The sequence below is a fragment of the Hemibagrus wyckioides genome, linkage group LG04 (genome assembly GCF_019097595.1).
Source record: "Hemibagrus wyckioides isolate EC202008001 linkage group LG04, SWU_Hwy_1.0, whole genome shotgun sequence".
In the NCBI taxonomy this organism is placed as follows: domain Eukaryota; kingdom Metazoa; phylum Chordata; class Actinopteri; order Siluriformes; family Bagridae; genus Hemibagrus; species Hemibagrus wyckioides.
The window spans coordinates 13,479,868-13,504,197 of NC_080713.1; the positions used below are offsets into that span (position 1 = coordinate 13,479,868).

At 42.1% G+C, this 24,330-nt stretch overlaps 1 protein-coding gene across 2 annotated transcripts in view; it reads left to right on the top strand.

Moving 5' to 3' along the window:
* reln (reelin) overlaps window positions 1–24,330 on the top strand; it is a 400,453-nt gene that overhangs the window by 170,557 nt on the left and 205,566 nt on the right. For both annotated transcript variants that reach the window (XM_058387966.1, XM_058387967.1), the window contains exons 12-15: window positions 6,556–6,707; window positions 6,837–6,952; window positions 19,985–20,193; window positions 20,556–20,684. In XM_058387966.1, coding sequence (XP_058243949.1) covers window positions 6,556–6,707; window positions 6,837–6,952; window positions 19,985–20,193; window positions 20,556–20,684 — 606 coding nt within the window. The remainder of the gene's footprint in view (window positions 1–6,555; window positions 6,708–6,836; window positions 6,953–19,984; window positions 20,194–20,555; window positions 20,685–24,330) is intronic.

Here is a 24,330-nt window from a genome sequence, read left to right on the forward strand (position 1 = left end):
ATGAAAAATACTGTATTTTAATGGCACCAAGTGGATTTTTCCTATAATGCAACTATACAATACCATAACATACTGTATAACTGTCCTACAAAAATTGCTAACAGTGCACACATTCATAAGCCTACAATATTAAACCTGGGTGGTGACCAACAGCATGGGTTAAATAGCCCCACACAACCAAAAATAAACACAAGCAAACAAAATAAAGCCAACAATGACAACATCCAAATGATGACCAGCACAAATAAAATGCTAGGCATCAACAGCTAGGTGTCACAGACACACCAGACTCCACTCCTCGCCAGCGCACTCACTTACCTGAGTTTTAATTAAGTTCACCTGCACCGTGTTTCCTAAGCACGCTCACTCCCTTATATAGACTTCACGATTTCACTCTTTCTTTGTCTGGTCTCACACATAAATGCCGACTCATTACTACTAGCACTAGCTTAAAGCTTCGTGTTCTAGCAAACTCCACTAACTTTCTTCGGCTCTCCCTTTTCTCCTCACCGACTCCCTTCTCCAGCTCCACTTACCTCCTTCCCCAACATGGACTTCTCCTGGTTCCTTCTGCCTCTGTTCTCCGGTTGCCACTGCATGCTGGGCTGAGTATCCTACGCTTTCCTCTTTCCACCTGTTCTCTGTTGTGCTTAATAAACATACTGCTCATGGGGTTTAAACTCCAAGTTTGGTCCAGACTGGTGATTTGTGACAGAAGACCAGACTGACGAACAGCATGGAACCAACGGATGCTGACCCAATCCAGCAGCTGGTTAGCGTGTTGCGGAGAGTGCTCCCCGCATTTCAGGAAACCACCGCATCTCGGCCCACAGCCACAGCCCAACCCACCGCGGCAACTCGTGCGCCGCCTGTCCCGGAAACTGTGTGCTCTGCCGATCCTTCTCCCTACTCTGGCCCGGCAGAAGATTGCAGTGGCTTCCTGCTTCAATGCTCGCTCGCACTGGAAATGCAATCCCACCACTATCCAACAGATAAAGCTAAGATCTCATTTATCATCTCTCTTCTCACAGGTAGAGCACTTAGTTGGGCCGATTCCCTCTGGCAGCAGAACAGCCCGGTTCTCCATTCCCTGGACTTATTCACCACTCACATTAGAGAAGTTTTTGGCAAACCGCTTGGAGATGCTGCAGCGGGTGAGCAATTATACCACCTAAAGCAAGGTAAAAGCTCAATTCATGACTATACATTACAATTCAGAACTCTAGCTGCTGCCAGTGGGTGGAACACCTACAGACAAGGACTAGAACCTGGTTTACATCTGCAACTAGCTACTGTAGATGACTCCATTGGGTTAGAATTATTCATACAAAGGGCTATTCGAGTCTCTGAACGCAGGAAGTGCTGTATGGAAGGCCAATGGACTCAACAAACAAACCTCCACCGCTGACCAGAACCAGACTCGGAACCCATGCACATACAGAAAGACAATGCCGTCTGACCCAGGGTCTCTGCCTGTACTATGGCCAATCGGGACATGCGCTGCCAGCATGTCCCATTCATCCAGCACGCCCCATGGTGAGTGCAATTTCATATCCTCTGAATCATTTAAAACCACTCACCACTATCGTAGAACTGATTACTGGCACCCATTCTGTTACAGTTCATACACTCCTTGACTCTGGGTCAGCCGGAAACTTAATCTCTGCCGACCTCTGCCACCAAATGGGCCTCAAGACAAGCATGAACCCTGTTCACTACTGGATCCATTCCATCACCGGTAGTCCTCTAGGATGGGGGAAGATTCATCACTTTTTGGGGCCCATCAGTATGAAGGTTGGCGCCCTTCACTCTTCCTGATACACTTCCTGACTCTGGAGAGATCCACCTCAGAAATAATACTCTGACATCCCTGGCTCATTGAACACATTGTGCCCCTTATGGCACATCCTGATCTCCCCTTCATTGTGAAGGTAGATGCATCCACCACCGGAGTGGGGGCGGTTCTTTCTCAAGAGCACGGTAGCCCAGCACAACTTCACCCATGCACCTACTTCTCGAAGAAACTCTCATCCTATGAACAAAATTGTAATGTAGGGAACAGAGAGTTGCTGGCCATTAAGTTAGCCTTGGAGGAGTGGAGACACTGGCTGGAGGGAGCATGCCACCCATTCACTGTCATCACAGATCACAGAAACCTACAATACCTCTGTGATGCTAAACGGCTCAACTCACGTCAAGCTTGGTGGGTGCTGTTTTTTACCCGGTTTGATTTCAAGGTTACTTACCACCCAGGGTCCAAGAACGTTAAGGCGGACGCTCTTTCCCAACTATATTCTCCAGATGCTCCCTGCAAACAAACTGAACCCATAATACCCCCTAACATGCTGGTCTTTCCCATTCAGTGGGGGTTAGAGGACGACATAGCATCGGCCAGTGTCTCCGAGCCAACTCCCCCAGAATGTCCTCCTGACCTAACGTCCCTTCATCCCTTCACCAACGCTTTGTCCAGTCGGTTCACTACTCCCTGGGCACTGGGCACCCAGGCATCAGTCAGACTCTCTCACTTCTACAGAAAAGGTACTGGTGGCCTGTCCTATCATCAGATCATCAGGGGCTGCCAGGACTATGCCATGGCCAAAACCCCTAGGCATCTCCCATCAGGAAAATTGGTCCCATTACCCACTCTTCAACACCCCTGATCACACCTAGGGGTAGATTTCATCACAGACTTACCTGCCTCAGATGGTCACACCTGCAGTAGACCGGTTCTCAAATGCTTGCCACCTCATCCCTCTGAGAGGTCTCCCCACAGCCTTTGAAACCGCAGAAAGTCTGTTCCAGCACCTCGGGATCCCAGAGGACATCGTCTCAGACAGGGGACCCCAGTTCGTGTCCCGAGCCTGACCTCTGGATATCACCCCCAGTCCAACGGTCAGGGTGAATGTAAGATACAAGAGATCAGTAGATACTTATGTACCTTCTGCCACAACCAGAAGAACTCCTCGCACCATTTCCTTCCATGGGCTGAGTATGCACAGAACTCCCTTTGCCAAACTACCACCGGTGTCACTCTCTTCCAGTGCATACTCGGGTACCAACCACCACTCTTCCCCTGGTCAGAGGAGCCTTCCACAGTACCCTCCGTCCAACATTGGTTCCAGGAAAGTGAGAGAGTCTGGAATTCCATCAGAGGTTGCAGCAGGCCATAAGACGCCACAAGCGGTTAGCAGACACATGCAGGAGTGACACACCCTAGTACCAACCAGGACAAAAGGTTTGGCTCTTCACTAGGGACAGCCGATTGTGTCTGCCCTGCAAGAAGCTCAGCCCCCGATTCATTGGTCCATTCCTCATCACTAAACAGATCAACCCTGTCACTTTTGAACTTCAGCTTCCCTCACACTACAAAATTCACCCCACATTTCACGTTTCCCTTCTTAAACCTTTCATCTCACCTGTCTTTCCTTCTCCCTCCACAGAGTCTGGTGCTGCCACTGATCCCCCTCTCCCTATGGTGGTCGAGGACACCTCTGTGTAGTACCTCGTGAAATGGGAGGGGAGTACCTCGTGAAATGGGAGGGGTATGGGCCGGAGGAAAGGTCGTGGGTCCCCCGGGGTGACATCTTGGATCCCAACCTCCCCATGGACTTTTACACTCTTTCTTTGTCTGGTCTCACACGTAGATGCCAACTCGCTACTACTAGCACTAGCTTAAAGCTTTGTGTTCTAGCAAACTCCACTAACTTTCTTCAGCTCTCCCTTTTCTCCTCACTGACTCCCTTCTCCAGCTCCACTTACCTCCTTCCCCAACATGGACTTCTCCTGGTTCCTTCTGCCTCCATTCTCCGGTTGCCGCTGCGTGCTGGGCTGAGTATCTAACGCTTTCCTCTTTCCACTTGTTCTCCATTGTGCTTAATAAACATACCCCTCACAGGGTTTAAACTCCAAGTTTGTTCCAGACTGGTGACACTAGGGGAAATAAAGGAAATAAAATAAAGAAACAAACCTACACACACACACAGCAAGGTACAGCAACCTCAACACTATCAGCCCATCCAGATGGCATACACAGCCTAGCCTACAAATCAGATATACAAATATTAGTCACTCCCATAATATTAGTCACTAATATTATGGGAGTGACTTCCATTTTTTATTTTATTTTTATTTATTTATAATTTTCATTTATATTTATTTATTATATTAATCTATAAATATTGTTAAAGATATAACAATATAGGTGTCATAGAGGCTAATAGTAAATATTAGGAATACAGACATTTGGGAGAGACATGTTGATTAAATGTAAGAGTTTTATTAAATAGACATATGAAATATAAATACATAAAAAGTAGCCAGAGATTATTTTCATGGCATCACGTTTGGCATCAAATGTCTTTTTGCTGCCTCGGGGTCGTAGGTATGCGGTGGTGTTCTGTTAGACGCCGGTGATGCAGTGCTGCATACTTCTGGCTTCTAGTCTCATCTGCAGCTTAGCACACAGATTGCTGAGCTCCTACCTGCGGATTGATGGAGGCCTCACAATCCACCCCGAGACTCCATCAACGGCACCGTCTTCTTCATCTGACATCATGTCAGTGGTGATTCCCCTCCAGAAACCCACTTCGTCTGCAGCCAGTACACTTTGCCTCGCCTCCAAGAGTTGAAAACACAATTGTTTCATATAATAAGCAACATGTACATCATTACAGTTTATACTGATGCAGCAGTAAAACCAATTTAATTCTAATCTGTCTTACCCTCTTCCTCCTCTGGCGACTCCGGGCTGAGGTCTTATTAGCTTTAGCCACATTTGCTAGCTCTGGCTGGCTGTACTGGAAATTTCTACGCATGGTCTCGAAGTATGTCTTGCATGCATCTAGAAAAAAAATGAATATATATATATATATATATATATATATATATATATATATATATATATATATATATATATATATATATATATATATATATATATTGAATACAAGTGGTAGAACATCTGCATCTGGCAGGACTGTGAGCAGTGTCTGAAGACTGATGTGAAGAGTATAAACAGAAAGGGAGACATGAGTCTTCTGAGGGGCCACTGTGCTGCTAACACTAATGACTGAGACAGTGTTCTGCAGATTTACATACTTTGGTTGAGCTGTGAGGTAGTTGTGAGGTAATCCAGGTCACCAGAGAAGCATCTACTTGCATGTCCAGTAGCTTATCATTGATCAGTGCGGGTCGTATAGTGTTGAAAGCATATGAGAAATTAAAAAAAAAAATGAACCATGACTCTCACAGTGTTACCTGCCTCCTCAATGTGGGTGTAAGCTCTGTTTAGCAGGAAGATAATAGCATCCTCTACTCCAGTACGGGGGTGATAAATGAACTGCAGGGGTACATTTATAGTAATGTAAATATAAATTTATTTACATAGCTTATGGCCATAAATCAAACCAGCTGGATAAGCTATTTTTGTGTGAGCTTTTAAATAATTTAAATTCAGATTTCAGAAGTCAGATTTTATTAATTCACATTGATTCTATTATTTATCAGCAAATGGTCACTTCTGAGTCCCATGGCACATACCCTGATGCCCTCAGAAAGACTGAAAAAGACTTCATATTCATAAAAAAGAGCACCTTTGATATTGAAGATAATATTACACTTCTTGCCTGGTCCCACCATCTCTCAGAGTACAATGTAGGAATACATCTAGACACTTCTCTGTTCTGGCACCAAGGTGGTGAAATGAACTTCCCCTAGATGTCACTGGCTGTCTTCAAACAATAAATGAAGACCTAGATCTTATTTTCCTTGTTTGTTTTATGTATTGTTGTATGCTGTATGTTGATTAAATAAAAGTCTTCGACCTATTGAACCAGTGTTAATGTATTCATTGATAGAGACTTCAAAGAACTATTGTACGTTGCTCTGGAAAAGAGTGTCTGTCAAATGACAGAAATATAAATGTAAATGTAAATTAATTTTGAAAACAGAGACCTGAACTTGTATTGAACTTTATGTGATTAAGTAATAGTATTTTATGGCATTTTATGCAATAGGAAATATTAAACTGTATTTTAATATGAAACATCACCTGCACTAATAAGAAATGTTTACAGCACACTCACCCTGCATCTTCATGCAGCAAGATAGATTCATTAAACACTTACTTCTAATGCTGTTAAATACCCAGCAGCTTCCAAGTTGAATGGATCTTCCATGTATTTTCTTTGTTCTTTATCCAAACTTCTGCAAATTGTGCTTATAGATTTAAGTTATAATGCTTCCATGTACAGTCTTGGTACTAGCTGTGTTTGAAATCAATTGATGAACAACTGTATTAAGCTGTATCATGCACATGCGGAGAAGTATGATTTTTCCAGGGAGTCAGATTTTGGTACAACACCGGAAATGGGCAGGGGTTTGTTGAGTCAGTTTGATTTTATCAGTTTGTACATATTCTATGAAACTTTAGGCAAGCTACTGAGAAGTGAGTCACAGGCTACTGGTACCTAGTGAGCAACATGGAGTCTCCTGCTTTAAAGTATATAATTGTGAGCTTTACCAGTTAAATTCTAACTAAACTCTATTTTTTTAAAGCTGGAACATTGAGGGAGCAGTTTATGGAACTCATTGTGGAGAAATTGAGTCAGGATCTGCTCTAGTGTTTCTTGGGTTTGGAAAAAGAAGAGTGTGCACTCCATACCTGGACACAACCTTGTATGGAAATTTGCGTTTCTACTTCTCTATGGGTAATTTCAACTGAATACTCTTTTTAAGTATATTCTCTATAAATATAAATTCTATATAAATATAATACTATAATTAAAATTTAATTTTACATGAAATACCTTTCTATGTGTGTGCATATATGTATCTAGGTGCTGGTGAATGCGATCCAGGAGAGTCACATGACAACGATATTATCCTTTTTGGTCGGTCAGAAGGCAGAAGACAACATGTTCTATTAGACACACTTCCATATTCAGCCTATAAGGTAAGCATTTTTACTCACGTGTACAAACCCAAATATTGGTAACACACCATTTAAAGGTTTTGTACAATAGGCTTTATAATCATTTCTATTATATGTGCATGAATATTTTATAATGCAATGCTAGATGATTTATGATGTGTGCATAAGGTACAATTTGAAATTTCATACTGCATGGCTTTGACTTTACTGTAAGAAGACTTGCTACAATACTGCAGTCAGCAGGGGCAGAAATTGACCCAGCATAGTTTAGGGATCCACACAGAATCAGATCCTCACAGGCATTTCCTCCAGATTCATGGGGTGGCATTGGGTGCCATGAGCAGCTGACTTGGCTTGGCCTTAATCCTAACCTCCCCATCAGAGTGCAGGGGCCACAGCGGCACTCCATACTTCTAAACTGAAGAAATGTCCATTTTGTCTTCAGGGCAACAACACTCCCATATTCTTCCAACAGTGTATTAATGAAGATGAAAAGGAGGCCATGGATCAATATACTAATGTACATGTATGACATTTTGATTTGCAGTCAGTTGAGAGAATATTTCCTGTTTGTGGAACTGAAAAAGTCTGAGTTTCATGTTCCTGTAGTGTCTTTTTTGGTTTCATTATCTTCAAGGGGATGCTAAGCATGGACCCAGCTCAAATCAGAACAGTTCAGGTCTGGCCCTACCCCACTCCCCACAGACTAATCCAGTGCCTGCTGGGTTTTTTAACTTTCTGGAAGATTGTCTGAAACTTCAGCATGGCCCCTCTAACCTAATCATCTTGGAATCAGAAAGTCTCCAAAATGTAATTTTGGAAGCATTTAAAAAAAAAAGCCTCAACTCTCAAATGAAACCAAAATTAGGTTTGGCACACAGAGACAGAAAGCCATATGAAAAGGTATTTATGCCCAAGGATAATATGGTTGTGGCTCTTTGATGTTTTGTTTTTTTCTCCATTCTCATTATAGAACACTCAGAGCTGTTATCTTTGCAAAGGAAGCAAATATCGCACCAAATATTGAATAAATAAAAAATAAACAAACAAATAAATAAATAAAATACTATTGAAATAACTAACCATCCTTCAGTTAACTAAAATACTATATTTTGATTGTTGAAATTAGTCATGCCTTTACAAAAGGTGCATTTAAAAGCATGAACGTAGATTTAAGCAAGTGAAAATACCTTGGATTTAATAAAATGTATCTCTCTATTATAAGATGCACCAAATATAAGTTTATTATATCTATTTCTAGTTTATTTTCAAATTTTAGGTCTTAAACTGTCATTTTTAATAGACAGATACTTTTTAATGGCTTTTGGCTTAAAATGCTTAAATGCTTAAAATTAACTAAATTTTCTGCTAATAGAATACAAAAAATAAAAACTTGAAAATAGTGAGAAACAAATCAAAATAAACTTAAATAAACTTATTATACCAATAATAGATACATTCCATGATATTTGAGATATTTTCACTTGCTAAGGTATCATAGCGTGAAGATAAACACACTAACTCACTAAATAAGAACTCACTAATATAGTCATCTTCACTGCAAAAGATAAAACTTAGACACAAAATTTTTCTTGAAATGTCATGCATATTTGACCCCTTAAATATTATTATTATTATTATTATTATTATTATTATTCCTATTTCTACTATTATTATTATTATGATTATTATTATTATTATTTGTAGTATTACTCCAATGCAGGGTGTCAGATTTGTATGTTCTATTGTCACTTTAAGCAAGTGTACAGAGAACACAGTTTCATAAACTATAAACTAGAATGAACACAGTAATCACATTTTTTGCTTTATCTCTATCTATGTTTGCAGTGACAAAACTGTAGAAGCTAGCCAGCTTGTTTAGCTATTAATTTTAGCTATTAATGCTAGTGCAGTAATGAGACCTGTTGAACCCACTGTCGCATTTTTCCCACAACACTGGCTGTACAATTAATTCTCTTAACCTATTCAACTCACTAACACTTTAGTCAAAAATAATACTCACAAAAGCTGTGAATAAGAAAAGATCAGCAATCAACCTGAGATCAATTCATCAAGACATCCCAGAATGATCTGATTTAATCCCCCCAAATCCCCTCAAAGTATCATACATCACTGATGCTCCTCCCATATTTTTTCTAACTTTTTAATTCCCCATTGTTTCTGTTGTTGTCATTTTTCAATTCCTATTTGATTCGGTTTTAGGCCTTTTGCTTTTCCAATATTTTTGCCTGCACCTCTTTTGCTATATAAAAAAACCTTTTAGGGACTTCCCCCAGTATTTTCTCATCAGACATCATGCTGAACAGATCAGATGAACAGTTTATTTACAATTGTTAAATCCCACACCACCTCTACATGTCTTTTACAATCATTTTGTCAACTGTATTCAAAAACTATTTATTATTTTCACTCCTAATAGGCATCAGTTTGCAAAAGTTTAATATTTTCTCTATTGACTCCACTATCACACAGTGATTAAAAATGTGGCCAGTATGCTAAATTACTCTGATTACCCTCAATTAAAGATCAGCTGTTTCTGTGGTAGTTTCTTCACATCTTCTTGGTTCCATCCAACTGCTGAAGCCATGGTCCTCAGAGCACATACAACACATGTATGGTATCTCACATGTTGAAAGATGATGTTCAGGGGAAGGGTTTAAAAGAATTTCTACCAAAGAACACTGTAAAGTCAATCTCTCTTATTCTTTACTTTGCTATAGAGTATGATGCTTCGATAAAAGCTCTTACTCTTTTATTTAAAAAACAAACAAACAAAAAAACCCCCCAAAAACCTAAATCACCTCAAGCCACAGGGCAAAATGTGTTATGGTCTAATGACACTAATTTCAAAAGGTATGTGTCGCAGTGGGGGCATCATCAAGAATCACCTGTTGATAGAGAGGAGGCAGGTCAAATTGGCAGGTGTAATGTGTGTGTCACGGTGTTCACAGGTCCAGCCTGCCAGAGGGAGCCATTGCCTGAATATTGACTGTGTGCATGTTGTTTCCGGTTTTCAGGGCTTTTAAGCAGCATGCTCCCTCTGGTCCAACGCGAAGCATCGTTTCCCTGAGTCTCATGCCAAGCCTTGCTGTTACTAGCCATCTGATTGATTTATGTGTATGATCCTTGTCTGTTTTCCTGTTACTATGTTTCCCAGTTTCTGTTTTGGTTTTGTTCATTTAGTTATTGCTTTTCTGGTTTTGACCTTTTTGTCTGCCTTGCCATTTATTATTCTGCCTGTTGTTTTAAATAAAGATCCGCACATGGATTCTAACTCTCCCAAGTCCAGTGAGTCCTTACAGTGTAATTATTCTCACCTGTGTTATAACAAATTTTTCGAGAGAGAGAGAAGAGAGAGAGTGCTGTAATCCAGGTGGAGGGAATAGATACATTATTCATGAATAGTCTGTTGTAACAAAACATTGTGGTATTAGTAAACTGAAGAAAGACTGAAGAAAAGGAAATCCTAATGCATATGTCTAGTAAATAAAATGATTCAGATTCTGATAAGATTTGATGGATTTGACTTGTTCGCTAGTGACTCCTCTCATACTCACTCAAGGAATTTTAATTCTGCGAGAAATGGTTCTTTTTAAAATTGAGTGTAAGTGTAAGATGGGGTTTGTCAATTATCTTCGGAAGGTTTGAAGAAGAGTAAATTACTCATCAAGGTAAATTTAAAAAAAACTTTCAAATTCAAAGAATAAGATCTGAAAAATTGCCATTGTGCATTTTTGAAGCCGAAGGCCATTTCATTAAATGGTAATGACCTGGAGCAGAGCAGGAGAAAGGTTTGGGATGTGGCCTGAGAAAGGAGCAGGGACTGTAACATGGCCTGGGATGTGGCCTGGAACAGGGCTTGGAGCAGGGCTTGGGAGGCCGCAACATTGACTTTGGTGTATAAAAGGGGTTGGAATAGGTGTAAGGATGCACTGGAGGCAGGCATAGCAGAATCCATATGCAGATCTTTATTTTAACAAAATCAGCAGGCAAGTTTCGATATCGGTATGGACAGGCAAAAGGGTCAAAAAGCCGGGAAACAAAACACTGTTCAAACAAAACCAAATTCGCAAAACTGAACAATCATAGAACTAGGGTCAGGCAGGGATCATACACGTAGTAGACACAATATCAAATACAAGGCGTGGTACACAATCTTAGAGAATGATACTTCGCAGTGATCACCTAGGCAGAGCTGTTTAAATAACCAAGTTAGACCGGAAGCAAGTTTGAGACTGTCAAAACTCAGGCGATGGTGCCCTCTGGCGATCTGGTTCTGCAGGCACTGTTACAGAACCCCTCATCCAGGTGTTCTTTGATGTGGATGTCCCCATGGGCGAGGGGCGGGCCGGTTTTGGAAGCTCAGAGGGAACTCTTCCATGAGCGAAGGGTCAAGCATATCCCGAGCATCAACCCAACAGCGTTCCTCCTGGCCGTACCCTTCCCAATCAACCAGATACTGAATGCGGCCAACCTAACGACAGGAGTATGGTGCGTACCTGGTAGGCGAGGGAGCCATCAATGTCCAGTGGCGGGGGTGGTTCAGTGGCGGTGGGGCCGAGGGTACGTGGTTCATGGAAAGGCTTAAGCAGAGACACATGGAAGGTTGGTGAGATGCGATAAGCTGTGGGGAGATCAAGGTGGAAAGAGAATGGATTTACTTGGTGAAGGATCTTAAACGGGCCGACGAACTTGGGGCTCAGCTTGTGACACGGGAGTTTGAGTCTTAGATTTTTGGTGGAGAGCCATACCCTTTGGCCCACCTGGGTGAGGACGTCGACGACGGTTAGCCTGGATCTCCTTTTGACGGATTGCCCTCTGGAGGTGCACATGAGCTCTCTCCCAGACCTCCTGACTACGTCTCGACCAGTCCTCAACAGCGGGCACATCAGAGGGTTCCCCAGACCAGGGAAAGAGTGGAGACTGATAGCCCAATACACATTGAAAGGGTGTTAAGCTGGTGGAGGAGTGGAGCAGTGAATTTTGAGTGTATTCGGCCCAAGGGAGAAACTCACTCCAACGATGTTGTTCACAGCTGTTCTCAGAAACCTCCCAATTTCCTGGTTGAGCCATTCCGCTTGGCCATTAGACTGTGGGTGTAGCTGAGTGTGACATTGATCCCGAGTTGCCTGCAGAATTCTGACCATACTCGGGAGGTGAACTGTGGACCTTGGTCAGAAACAATGTCCTCAGGTAAACCATAGTGACGGAAAGTGTTCTAGAAGATAGCCGTAACAGTTTCCATGGCGGTCAGCAGCCCTTCATCTGGATTATCTTGCATGATTTCGAAAATCTGTCAATAACCACCATGACTGTAGTGAAGCCTTGAGAGTTAGGTAGGTCAGTGAGAAAATCTATAGAGATATGAGACCATGGTCGGCATGGGATTGGTAGTGGCTCTAGTAAACCTTCTGGTAGTTGATGGCTTGTTCTGGATTGTGTGCAGGCCGAGCAGGTATGAACGAACTCCTTGACATCGTGTTTGAGAGATGGCCACCAGAATCTTTGTCATACTAACTGTGTGGTTCTGTGGACGCTGGGGTGTCCTGAACTCAGACTCTCATGGATCCATTGTATTACTTGGAGGCAGAAATCTGTAGGCACATAAACTTTAGACAAAGGACAGGCAGGGGGAGGGGTTTCTGCCAACTGTGCCCATTCTATTTCGTTCATCAGATCCCACTGCACGGGTGCTACTCGGACAGATGGTGGGAGGATGGTTTCTTGACTAGATGGGGGCTCTAGAGTGTGATGGATACGAAATAATGCATCGGCTTTACCATTCTTAGAACCGTGGTGATACGTGACTGGAAACCTGAATCTTGTGAAGATCAGGGCCCATCTAGCTTGGCGGGGGTTGAGGCATTTAGCTTCTTGTAGATAGGTCAAGTTTCTGTGGTCAGTAAGGACCAGGAACGGATGACGGGCCCCCTCCAACCAGTGCCTCCATTCTTCCAGGGCAGCCTTTATCAAAAGTAGCTCCCGGTTTCCTATGTCATAGTTGGATTCGGCCTGCGTGAGCTTTCAAGAAAAGAATGCGCAAGGGTTCAGCTTTCCAGTTTCTGGTCGATGTTGGGAAAGCACCGCTCCTATTCAACAATTAGAGGTGTCCACCTCCACTATGAATGGCAGTTTGGGGTCAGGATGGCAGAGTATTGGGGCAGAAGAAAAGGTTTTCTTGAGCTTCAGAAAGGCTGCTTGGGCCTGATCTGTCCACTTGCGATGGTACTGTAATTACGAATGAATCTTCTGTAAAAATTCGCAAACCCGAGAAAGCGTTGCAACCCCTTAACGGATGTAGGTTCAGGCCAGGACATAATGGCGGACACTTTATTTTGATCCATTTCCACCCCTTCATGCGAGATCACATATCCCAAACTGTTACGGAAGAGCAATGAAATTCACACTTTTCTAGTTTCACGTAGAGGTTGTGGTCAGTGAGGCATTGGAGGACAGCACGGATGTGGGTGATGTGTTGTTCTAGCCTGGCAGAGTAAATGAGGATGTCATCAATGTACGCAATGATGAATTTATTCAGCATGTCTCTGAATACCTCGTGTGATTGGAAGTGATTGGAAGACGGCGGGGGCGTTCGTGAGTCCATAAGGCATGACCAGATACTCATATTGTCCATGTGTTGTGTGAAAAGCCGTCTTCCAATCGTCACCCTCCTTAATCCAGATGAGGTTGTAGGCGCTTCGTAAATCCAGCTTGGTGAAGATCCTCGCTCCCTGTAACTGTTTGAGGGCTGCAGGAACCAGGGGAAGTGGATATGGGTATGGCACGGTGATCGCCTTCAGGCCTCTGTAGTCTATGCAGGGTCGAAGGCCCCCATCCTTTTTTTCCCACAAAGAAAAACCCCGCTGCAGCTGGTGATGTAGACGGGTGGATGTATCCAGCTGCAATATTCACACCTGGTGTTTGATCCATTAATCATGGTGATGTAGATGGGTGGATGTATCCAACTGCAAAATTCACACCTGGTGTTTGATCCATTAATCAACCAATACATTTTCTGGTTCAATTAGAATTGGTATTGAAACAGTCCTCTTCATCATGCTGTTCACATTTTGACATCATGAGACCAAGATGACACCTAACAATTGTTCAACAGTACCTCGCCATTGCGAGGCTTCAAACAGGATGTTCTCAGAAGGAAGTGGCCACTGAGCTTAGAGTGTCACAGAGTGTCCTCAGCAGGTTGTGACAGAGATACAGAGAGACTGGAAGAGTCACAGAAAGGCATAGAAGTGGACGTCCCTTGGCCACATCCCACGTTGATGACCGCTTCATTGTGAACAGTGCCCTGCGGAACCGGATGATGAATGCCACTCAACTCCAGGCACATTTAAGGGAGGTGAGAGGCACCCAATGTCATGTCAGACCATCCGAAACCATTTATATCAGCTTGGTCTGTGTGCTAGATGACCTGACCAAACCACCAGGCACAGGCATCATCGTCTTGCATGGGCCAGGGAGCATTTACTCTAGATGAGGGACCAGTGGGCCTCAGTGCTGTTCTCTGATGAAAGTTGATTCACGTTGAGCAGAAATGATGGCCGCTAACGATGTTGGAGACATCAAGGCTATGCATCAGCCACTGTTGTCACTAGATGAGCCTTTGGTGGTGGTGGTGTTACAGTCTGGGCAGGTGTGTCTACTCAATACAGAACTTCCCTACATCTTGTGACAAGCCAATACTACCTGAATAACATCATTAATCCAGTTATTGTGCCCCTGCATGGACAACACAGGCCTAATTTCATCCTCATGGATGACAATGCTCCAGCTCATTGAGGTCACATCATTAGGGAATGGCTGCTGGAGGCTGGAGTACCTCAAATGGAGTGGCCTGCACTTTCTCCAGACCTGAATCCCATAGAAAACCTATGGGATCAGCTGAGTTGCCATGTAGAGGCTCATAACCCTGCACCCCAGAACCTCAATGACCTAAGGGTCGCCCTTCAAGAAGAGTGGAATGCCATGCCTCAGCAGACAATAATTCGACTCGTGAACAGCATGAGACATCATTGTCAAGCTGCAATTGATGGTCAAGGGCACATGACAAATTATTGAGACATTGACATTTTTTGTTGTGGTATACCCACCACTGTTATTGGCTTTTGTTTCAATAAATTGTTTGACATGAGGAAATCACCATTGTATGCTTCTACTTAAATGTCCTACTTTCATGATATAATATCACTGTAGTGTGAACTTTTTACATTTTCCATAAATTTCACCCAAAAGCCAAATATCCTTAACTTTTTTGTAAGTAGTGTATATAACAGATTAGGAAAGATGGCAAACAAATAATTCAGAAAGTGGGTGCAGCCATGCCCCTGGTACATCACATTGCTTTCTCCGACCAAGCGCCAGCACCCTGTAGCTTGAGTCTTGCGTCCTCTGAGGTAGCACGCCAACTTAAATAATGGGTCTTGCAGGTCGAGTCAGTTTTGGGAGCTCGCTCTGTGATTTCTCACAACCTGGGTGTGGCTATAATGTTATCCGCGTTGGGCTCTGTGGAGATCGATGTAGGCAACAAGTCCATTCTGTGCTTTTCAAAGAGCTCCTAGAGATGATAACATGCACTGTTGCTGAGCTTAGGTTAGATTGGCTTGATGAAAAGTTTAGCATTGTCTGCTCTAAGCAAACACTGCTTAACTTTACACCACGTTTTTTCTCCATCCAGATATCTCCCATTTTTCCAGGTGTCAAGGTTGTAGAATAATCCCTATTCTGTCCGTTTGTTCTCCCCAGCCACTTCTAACTATTCAGCAATTGTGGGCCTAGATGAACACAGATATGTGGTGATACCTAGGGTTGAAGAGACGCTTGTGAGCTATCTCTTTACTTCATCAGCCTCATAGAGAAAGTCTTCACTCCCATGTGCTCCTACATAAGCCCTTATGGGAAGGCCTTCATGTCTGCAGATCAAGCCAGTATGTCATTGAACACAATGGTGGCTTGAGATGCTATACTTGCCCACATGAGGTCCCTGGGAGAATCACCTTCATGTGTGTAGTTTGGGATTCAGCCATGATGCGGGCATAGCTGTCTCCTGCTCAGGTGGATTCCATCCTTTTTTACTGTAAAGAAAATCTGGCTAGGCCAATACTTCTCTACTGCCCAGGTGAAGAGAGTGCCTGGGTCATGGAGTTAACAGCTAAAGTTATTCCTTTGGGTCTAGAGTTAGGTTGTGGACATTGTGAACACTAGTACACCTTCCACAAGTACACTGTACACCCTGAAGCAGAGGTGCAATTGGCTGTGCAGTTCCAGGCAGAAGGGGAGTGGAGACAAGACAGGACCCCAGGAGTATGCGTGGGCATGGCTGGTTCAGGGAGTGTTGTCTTTGCTTTCTTCCACAGGATCTAGAAAACAAACATATGCAGCAGTGAGTTTTGGCACCAGTAAAATTGCTTACCTGCCTGAAAAAGCAGTGCCCCAAGATTCAAGATTCAGTAAGCCTTATTGTCATTTCAACCCCATATAGCTGATGAAGTACATAGTGAAATAAAACAACGTTTCTCCACGACCTGGTGCTACATAAACATACAACATTAAGATCAAACGCAAGAACAACACAAAACTAGGACCGAAAGTTCATCCAAGCCACATAAAGTGTAAAGTGTGCAGCTAGGTGCAAACAAAGCAATGACAAGACAGTGCAAAAATAATAAATACAAAAAAGACAACACAAAAACACAGGACAATTAGCACCGAAAAAAAAGAATGTGCAATGAAATGTAAATGAAATGTAATAAAATGAGATGATGATGAACTTTGGGGCCTGACATGTATTGTGCAAAAATACAATATAGCAGCAGTTGAGGTAGTGCAAAATAGAAATAAACATAAATATAAATATAGCAGCAGATGAAAAATATAAGTGTTGAGGTAGTGCAATAAGTATCAATATAAGTTGTGTGTGTGTGTATCCACACAGGTGAGAGAGAGAGAGTGGGGGTGTGTGTGTGTGAGAGACAGAGTTATGTACAGTTCAGTCCTGAGTGTGTGTGTGTGTGTGTGTGTGAGAGAGAGAAACAGAGTTTTGTATAGTTCAGTCCCGGGTGTTGAGGAGCCTGATGGCTTGAGGAAAGAAACTGTTCAACAGTCTTCTTGTGAGGGCCAGAATGCTCCTGTACCTCCTTCTAGATGGCAGGAGGGTGAAGAGTGTGTGTGAAGGGTGTGTGGGGTCATCCACAATGCTGTTAGCTTTGTGGATGCAGCGTGTAGTGTAAATGTCCTTGATAGAGGGGAGAGAGACTCAGATGATCTTCTCACTGTCCGCTGAAGGGTCTTTCGATCTGAGACGGTGCAACTTCCAAACCAGGCAGTGATGCAGCTGCTCAGGACGCTCTTGATGGTCCCTCTGTAGAACACAGTCAGGATGGGGGGAGTGAGATGGGCTTTCCTCAGCCTCCTCAGGAAGTAGAGGCGCTGCTGGGCTTTCTTACTGATGGAGCTGGTGTTGAGTGAGCAGGTGAAGTTCTCTGCCAGATGAACACCAAGGAATTTGGTGCTCTTGACGATCTCCACAGAGGATCCGTAGATGGACAGCAGAGAATGGTCACTCTGTGCTCTCCTGAAGTCAACAACCATCTCTTTAGTCTTGTCAATGTTCAGAGACAGATTCTTGGCTCTACACCATGCTGTTAGCTGCTGCACCTCCTCTCTGTAAGCTGACTCGTCATTCTTGCTGATGAGACCCATCACGGTCATGTCATCGGCCAACTTGACGATGTGGTTGGATCTGTGCATTGCTGCACAGTTGTGAGTCAGCAGAGTGAACAGCAGTGGACTGAGAACACAGCCCTAAGGAGCTCCAGTGCTCAGTGTAGTGGTGCTGGAAATGCTGTTCCCGATCTGGACTGACTGGGGTCTCCCAGTCAGTAAATCCGGAATCCAGAAGAGAGGTGTTCAGGCCCAGCAGGCTCAGCTTCTCAATCAGCTGCTGAGGGATGATTGTGTTGAATGCTGAACTGAAGTCTATGAACAGCATTCATACATTTGTGTCCTTATAGTCCAGGTGTGTGAGGGCAAGATGGAGGGTTGTGGTGATGGCATTGTCCGTGGAACGGTTAGGATGATGCGCAAACTGCAAACCGCAAACTCTCATTCACTCTCTCATATATAATGGCTTCTGCTCAGATCTCAGCATGTCTGGCAGACATATCATCATGGATAATGGCTCATCAGCTGAAGCTCAATGAAGGTCATCCCAGGTCATTCATTCCCAGGTCTGGATCTTTCAAAATCCCTGATTTTCCCTTTGATCACTGCTCGCTGCCATGGACAATAAACTGTCCTTTTTCTTGCATATTGCTAATTTGACACACTCATGTCAGTTTCTTCTTTATAACATCAAAAGGATTTGATCAATTTTATGAAGGATTTGCCACACAAGCTGCTCAGGTACTTGTTCAGTCTCTTGTCTTTTCAGGACTGGACTACTGCAATTCTGCTGGCAGCTCTAGCTTTGAAGTTCTTCCACACCACCCCATTGTTGCACACCCTCCACTGGCTTCTGTTATCTGCACACATCAGATTCGAAACACTGTCACTGCCTACAAAGCCAAAAATTAACCAGCATGCTCTTACCTTAAAGCCCTCATCATTCCATGCACAGCACCATGCTTTGTTAAATTTTCTAGCACTCCGTGGGGCATTGTTCTGGTATTGTGGGCACTGCTGACAGAAGGCCTTCACCTCCGTGTCCATGCCAAGTCAGAGGAACTAACTCTGCAGCTTCTCTAAGGTGTTCCAGGTGGAAGTGGAGAGGTGACAACGCTGGGGGGTGCATGTGTGCAGCAGGTTCAGGGAACATTGTCTTCGCTTTCTTTCCCAGGCTCTGGAACATACATTTGCATTGGTGAGTTCTGTCACCAATAAACTTGCTTACCTCCATGAAAATGCAATGACCCAAGATGTCCCTGTGACTCCTGGAGGGTGAGGAGTTCTTGCAGCCACTCTGGTAGCTTTATTGGTGCTGAAATGGAAATTTTCCTTCAGCATTCAGGCGGTAGTTGTGTGAGGAACAAGATTCAGCCGCATGGAAGTGGTGGCATGGGCTGTCACAATTTTTTATGTTGCCACCTGTGTTTTTGTTTGAATTCATGTCTTTTCTTTGATTGTTTTGCTTGAGTTATAATTAATCTTCTATGTTTTCAGTTTGCACCATAATTATATATACATATATATTTATACCCTCATGCTTGTAGTCTGCGAACTATAGGCCTGTGCTCCATTCTGTTTAGTCCATGTGTGCCAAATCTTATCTGCAAAGGGCTGGTGTGCGTGCAGGTTTTCATTTCGACCAAGCAGAAGCTACACCAGCCCTTTGCGGAAAAGATTTGACACTCCTGGTTTAGTCCATGACATTACCAAGCCTTTTTGTGAATTATTACCTGTTTTTTGGCTTACTACATGGGTCTTGGCATACTGTATTTTGGCTAGCCCTTGTACTACTGTTTGCACCTCAATCAACCACAGCATGTTTTTAACCTTGACTTTTAATTTTTAGATTTGTCTGTTTTGACTTTTGAACAAATGCTCATCTGAATTTGCATCAACAAGAATATTTTCTTTGTCTTGACCAAGCCCATTTAGTTGAATTCAATGTAATACCCATTTTGATGCAAATATATTTACAGTTGCATTTTGTTTGGCATATTATGTGCAATTAACAGTATATTATTATAATTATAATCATAATTATTTTTATAATCAATTAAAGTGATTGGACATTTTTACAATGTAAATCAATTCATTTTAATTAATTTGTATTGTAGTAGGCATAGCCACTGTTGTTACAGCATGTTTATGAATTAGTAACTTTCCACAATACAATACACAGTATTTTTTTTTGTTTCAGTTTTCTTTTGGCATTGCAGCTGCAGGAATATTACTGTTTTTTAGAAGGTTTTTTTTGGACATCATTTGTCAGTGAAGTATTGCAACAAATTATGTCACATCACCTTGTTTGAAAAGTATTTATTATGTTCAATACTCTTTTTCTTTTTCCCTAAGACCCCTAGTGTAGTGTCAGTTGCCTTGCCTACAGAGCTTCAGACTCCTGTCACTCAGTTCTGTCTGGAGCAGAGGTTTCATGCAGGAGTCAATCGTCATGTCTGGGCACTGGATTACCTACAGCTTCTGCCAGTGATGCCTGCTACCTACACACATATGGCCCAGTTTTCTATTAATATTGGATGTGGCTCTTACCAGCCTACTAACAGGTACTCTCTCTCATCACCAGGCACAGAGGTTGCCTTTTATATTATATTTTATTATAAAATATAGTATATATTTTAGAAAATCTACTAATTGATGCATGGAAATAAAATCAACCTAAATCAAATCAAATCAAAGCAGGAAACCTGTTTTGGTCCTGTTTATCTAGATTACTATTCACAGTGTATTATGTCAGAGTGTATTATGGTCAGAGTGGTATTATTTCTTATATTTTGTAATGACACAATCATTAAACAAAATAGATAATATACTAAAAAGGTGTGGATATATATAATAACTAATATCTTCAGTTTTTCCAGTTTTACATTGTCTTTTCCATAGCTTCACTTATGTGTTTTAATGACAGCATCAGTTTGGAGCTCTCAACCAATCATGGTCGATCGTGGTCTCTTTTGCACATGGAGTGTCTACCTGAATTATGTTCTGGACCACATCTTCCTCACAGCACAGTCTACTCATCTGAGAACTATAGCGGGTGTGTTCATGCATGCGTCTGGATCTCTATATTTTGTTTGCATGTTCTGAATGTTCTGCTGCTTTCAGTAATGCCATAATATTTATTGTAACATTTTATATTTATATATGGAAACTCTCAAGGAGGTGACAGTTAACATAAGTCTGCCTTTAACTAATAATAATTGCATCTTCTAACTTAATCTAACAAATATGCAAAATAATTATGGGTTAAAAGAACCTAAAGGCTATACTCTCTGTACAACTTTGCACCATTTGGACTAAGTAAAATGTTTAATGATAATCCAAATCAGCAGATAGAAACACCACAAAATAAATCTTATAAACCCATTTTAGTCCCCACCCCTTCAAATTACCCTTATAACTGATACTGCATTTTATTAGCATGGCTCAGTGTTATTGGTCAGTCAAGGGCTAGACATCCTGATGCACTGTAAAGCTGGTACACCAATGGTGCACAAGTGAAATGATCTTTAGTATTGTGAAATATATCTAGTTTTTCTTATTATAAAATCAGTATAAATCAGATATAAGATTAAATCTATTTCTAGAAAACTTTAATTTCATGCTTGTAATTTTCTTATTCTAATTGTGGAAAAGCAGTGTAACCAGTAATCAATGTAAGTAGATAAATAGTGCCAACTATTTGAACCCGTTATGTATAGGGTTATTATTATATATACAGGGAGAAGGGGTACACAGTTTCTGTTTCAATGCACCACAGGAGGAGGCAGGGGTTGGTACACTGGCTTTACTTAAATAGAAATGCAAAAACAAGGAGAAAATGCAGGAACAGAGATTCAGGAACTCAAAAGAGACAAACAGAAAATGGCAGCATCAAAGGGTAAATAAGGCGGAATACTAGGAACGGAAATACGAGCAGACTTAGAATAGATACACTATATTGCCAAAAGTATTCGCTCACCTGCCTTGACTCGCATATGAACTTAAGTGACATCCCATTCCTAATCCATAGGGTTCAATATGACGTCGGTCCACCCTTTGCAGCTATAACAGCTTCAACTCTTCTGGGAAGGCTGTCCACAAGGTTTAGGAGTGTGTTTATGGGAATTTTTGACCATTCTTCCAGAAGCGCATTTGTGAGGTCACACACTGATGTTGGACGAGAAGGTCTGGCTCTCAGTCTCCGCTCTAATTCATCCCAAAGGTGTTCTATCGGGTTGAGGTCAGGACTCTGTGCAGGCCAGTCAAGTTCCTCCACACCAGACTCTGTCATCCATGTCTTTATGGACCTTGCTTTGGTCACTGGTGCACAGTCATGTTGGAAGAGGAAGGGGCCAGCTCCAAACTGTTCCCACAAAGTTGGGAGCATGGAATTGTCCAAAATGTCTTGGTATGCTGAAGCATTCAGAGTTCCTTTCACTGGAACTAAGGGGCCGAGCCCAGCTCCTGAAAAACAACCCCACACCATAATCCCCCCTCCACCAAACTTTACACTTGGCACAATGCAGTCAGACAAGTACCGTTCTCCTGGCAACCACCAAACCCAGACTCGTCCATCAGATTGCCAGATGGAGAAGCGCGATTCGTCACTCCAGAGAGCGCGTCTCCACTGCTCTAGAGTCCAGTGGCGGCGTGCTTTACACCACTGCATCCGACGCTTTGCATTGCACTTGGTGATGTATGGCTTGGATGCAGCTGCTCGGCCATGGAAACCCATTCCATGAAGCTCTCTGCGCACTGTTCTTGAGCTAATCTGAAGGCCACATGAAGTTTGGAGGTCTGTAGTGATTGACTCTGCAGAAAGTTGGCGACCTCTTCGCACTATGTGCCTCAGCATCCGCTGACCCCGCTCCGTCAGTTTACGTGGCCTACCACTTCGTGGCTGAGTTGCTGTCGTTCCCAAACACTTCCACGTTCTTATAATACAGCTGACAGTTGACTGTGGAATATTTAGGAGAGAGGAAATTTCACGACTGGATTTGTTGCACAGGTGGCATCCTATCACAGTTCCACGCTGGAATTCACTGAGCTCCTGAGAGCGACCCATTCTTTCACAAATGTTTGTAAAAACAGTCTGCATGCCTAGGTGCTTGATTTTATACACCTGTGGCCATGGAAGTGATTGGAACACCTGATTCTGATTATTTGGATGGGTGAGCGAATACTTTTGGCAATATAGTGTATATGTGCTCATACATTCTTAATGCTCGCCGCTGCCATTGATGAGTGAGGGCTTTAAATAGGTGCTGTAGGAAATTGGGTGCAGGTGGCGCAATCAGAAGACCGGTGATTGTGAGCGTGGGGATGCTGTTGTAGCCGGCATGCCCGTGACAATTTCATTGTTTGAAGAAAATAAATTTAGACACGAATACAAATATACAATATATTATTATTCTTTATTTGGACATTTTGATCTTCCCAACTTAAGCACTTACTTAATTAGCTAATACAGCAAAACTGATAAAATCACATAAATCATCTGAAAAGACTGCCTACTCCAACATAGCCCTTGCACATTATCATATAATATATACCACCAGCAAACAGGGGGAATGGCTCAAGACTGTCCCTGGGGACTTAACTCCAGGAATGCAAAATATCAATCAATCAATCAATCAATAAATAAATAATCTGGTGCCAAAAAAAACAACAACAAAAAAAATCCTGCTAACAAAATAATAATAATAATAATAATAATAATAATAATAATAATAATAATACAAAAGTAAAAAAAATAAATACAATAAAATTATATTAATAAAAATGACCAAACCCAGCCAGGTTTTTCATTCTTAATATTAACTTTCACTTAAATGAGACAGTTTACAATGTTAAACACAGAATTACAAGCCTGAGCACAAGATCAAAGAAACAATGTTACATCATAAAACACCTATTTTTGGGAAGGGTAAAATAGGGGAAATCAGCCAGTAATCCACAAAATCAAAAACTGTTCTAATAAGCAGCAGTTAGCAATACTGGAACTGGTCAGTCCCCAAGATATGATGCAGTCCAGGCAGCACACAAAGGCCCTGGCATATATAAGCTCCTCACTCTTCCTTAATCATCAATCCACACAATGATTAATTAACCATGCCCCACTAATTATAAACTTATCAGTTACAAAATGCTCCATGCAACTTGCCATAGAATATAAAATAACTGCATGACTCATGAAATATTGGTTCTATTTTACTTTGTTCTAGGTTAAGGGATCCTGGCTCAAATGGGTATAGTATTGGAATTACTATAGAATTCTAACAGAATGAATATTTTACAGTTCATCAACTTAATCATACAGCAATAAGTTGATATGTGCATAGCAGTCAGTTCTATTAGTAATATTACCTACGTTGCCACAGGCAATAATATCCTAAATATATAAACACTATATTAACCCTCCTGTTATGTTTGTTTCTCAGGAACAGCAATGATGTTCCTGGGTCAGTTTCACTTGTTTAACTTGACCGCTGTTAATTATCCAAACGTGTCAGAAACCAAAAAATCCCATCCCTTGACACTGATTTTTTTAAAATGTTATTTTACATTTAAAAAAAAAAAAATTTATGGGGTGTAAATGTTGATAAAACATGAAAAGTCTCCAGAGATATTGTGGCACGAATATAGCCCTGCCTGTCTCTGCATCCAACAGACTAGCTGTTGATTCCTTCTTTTGATTTATA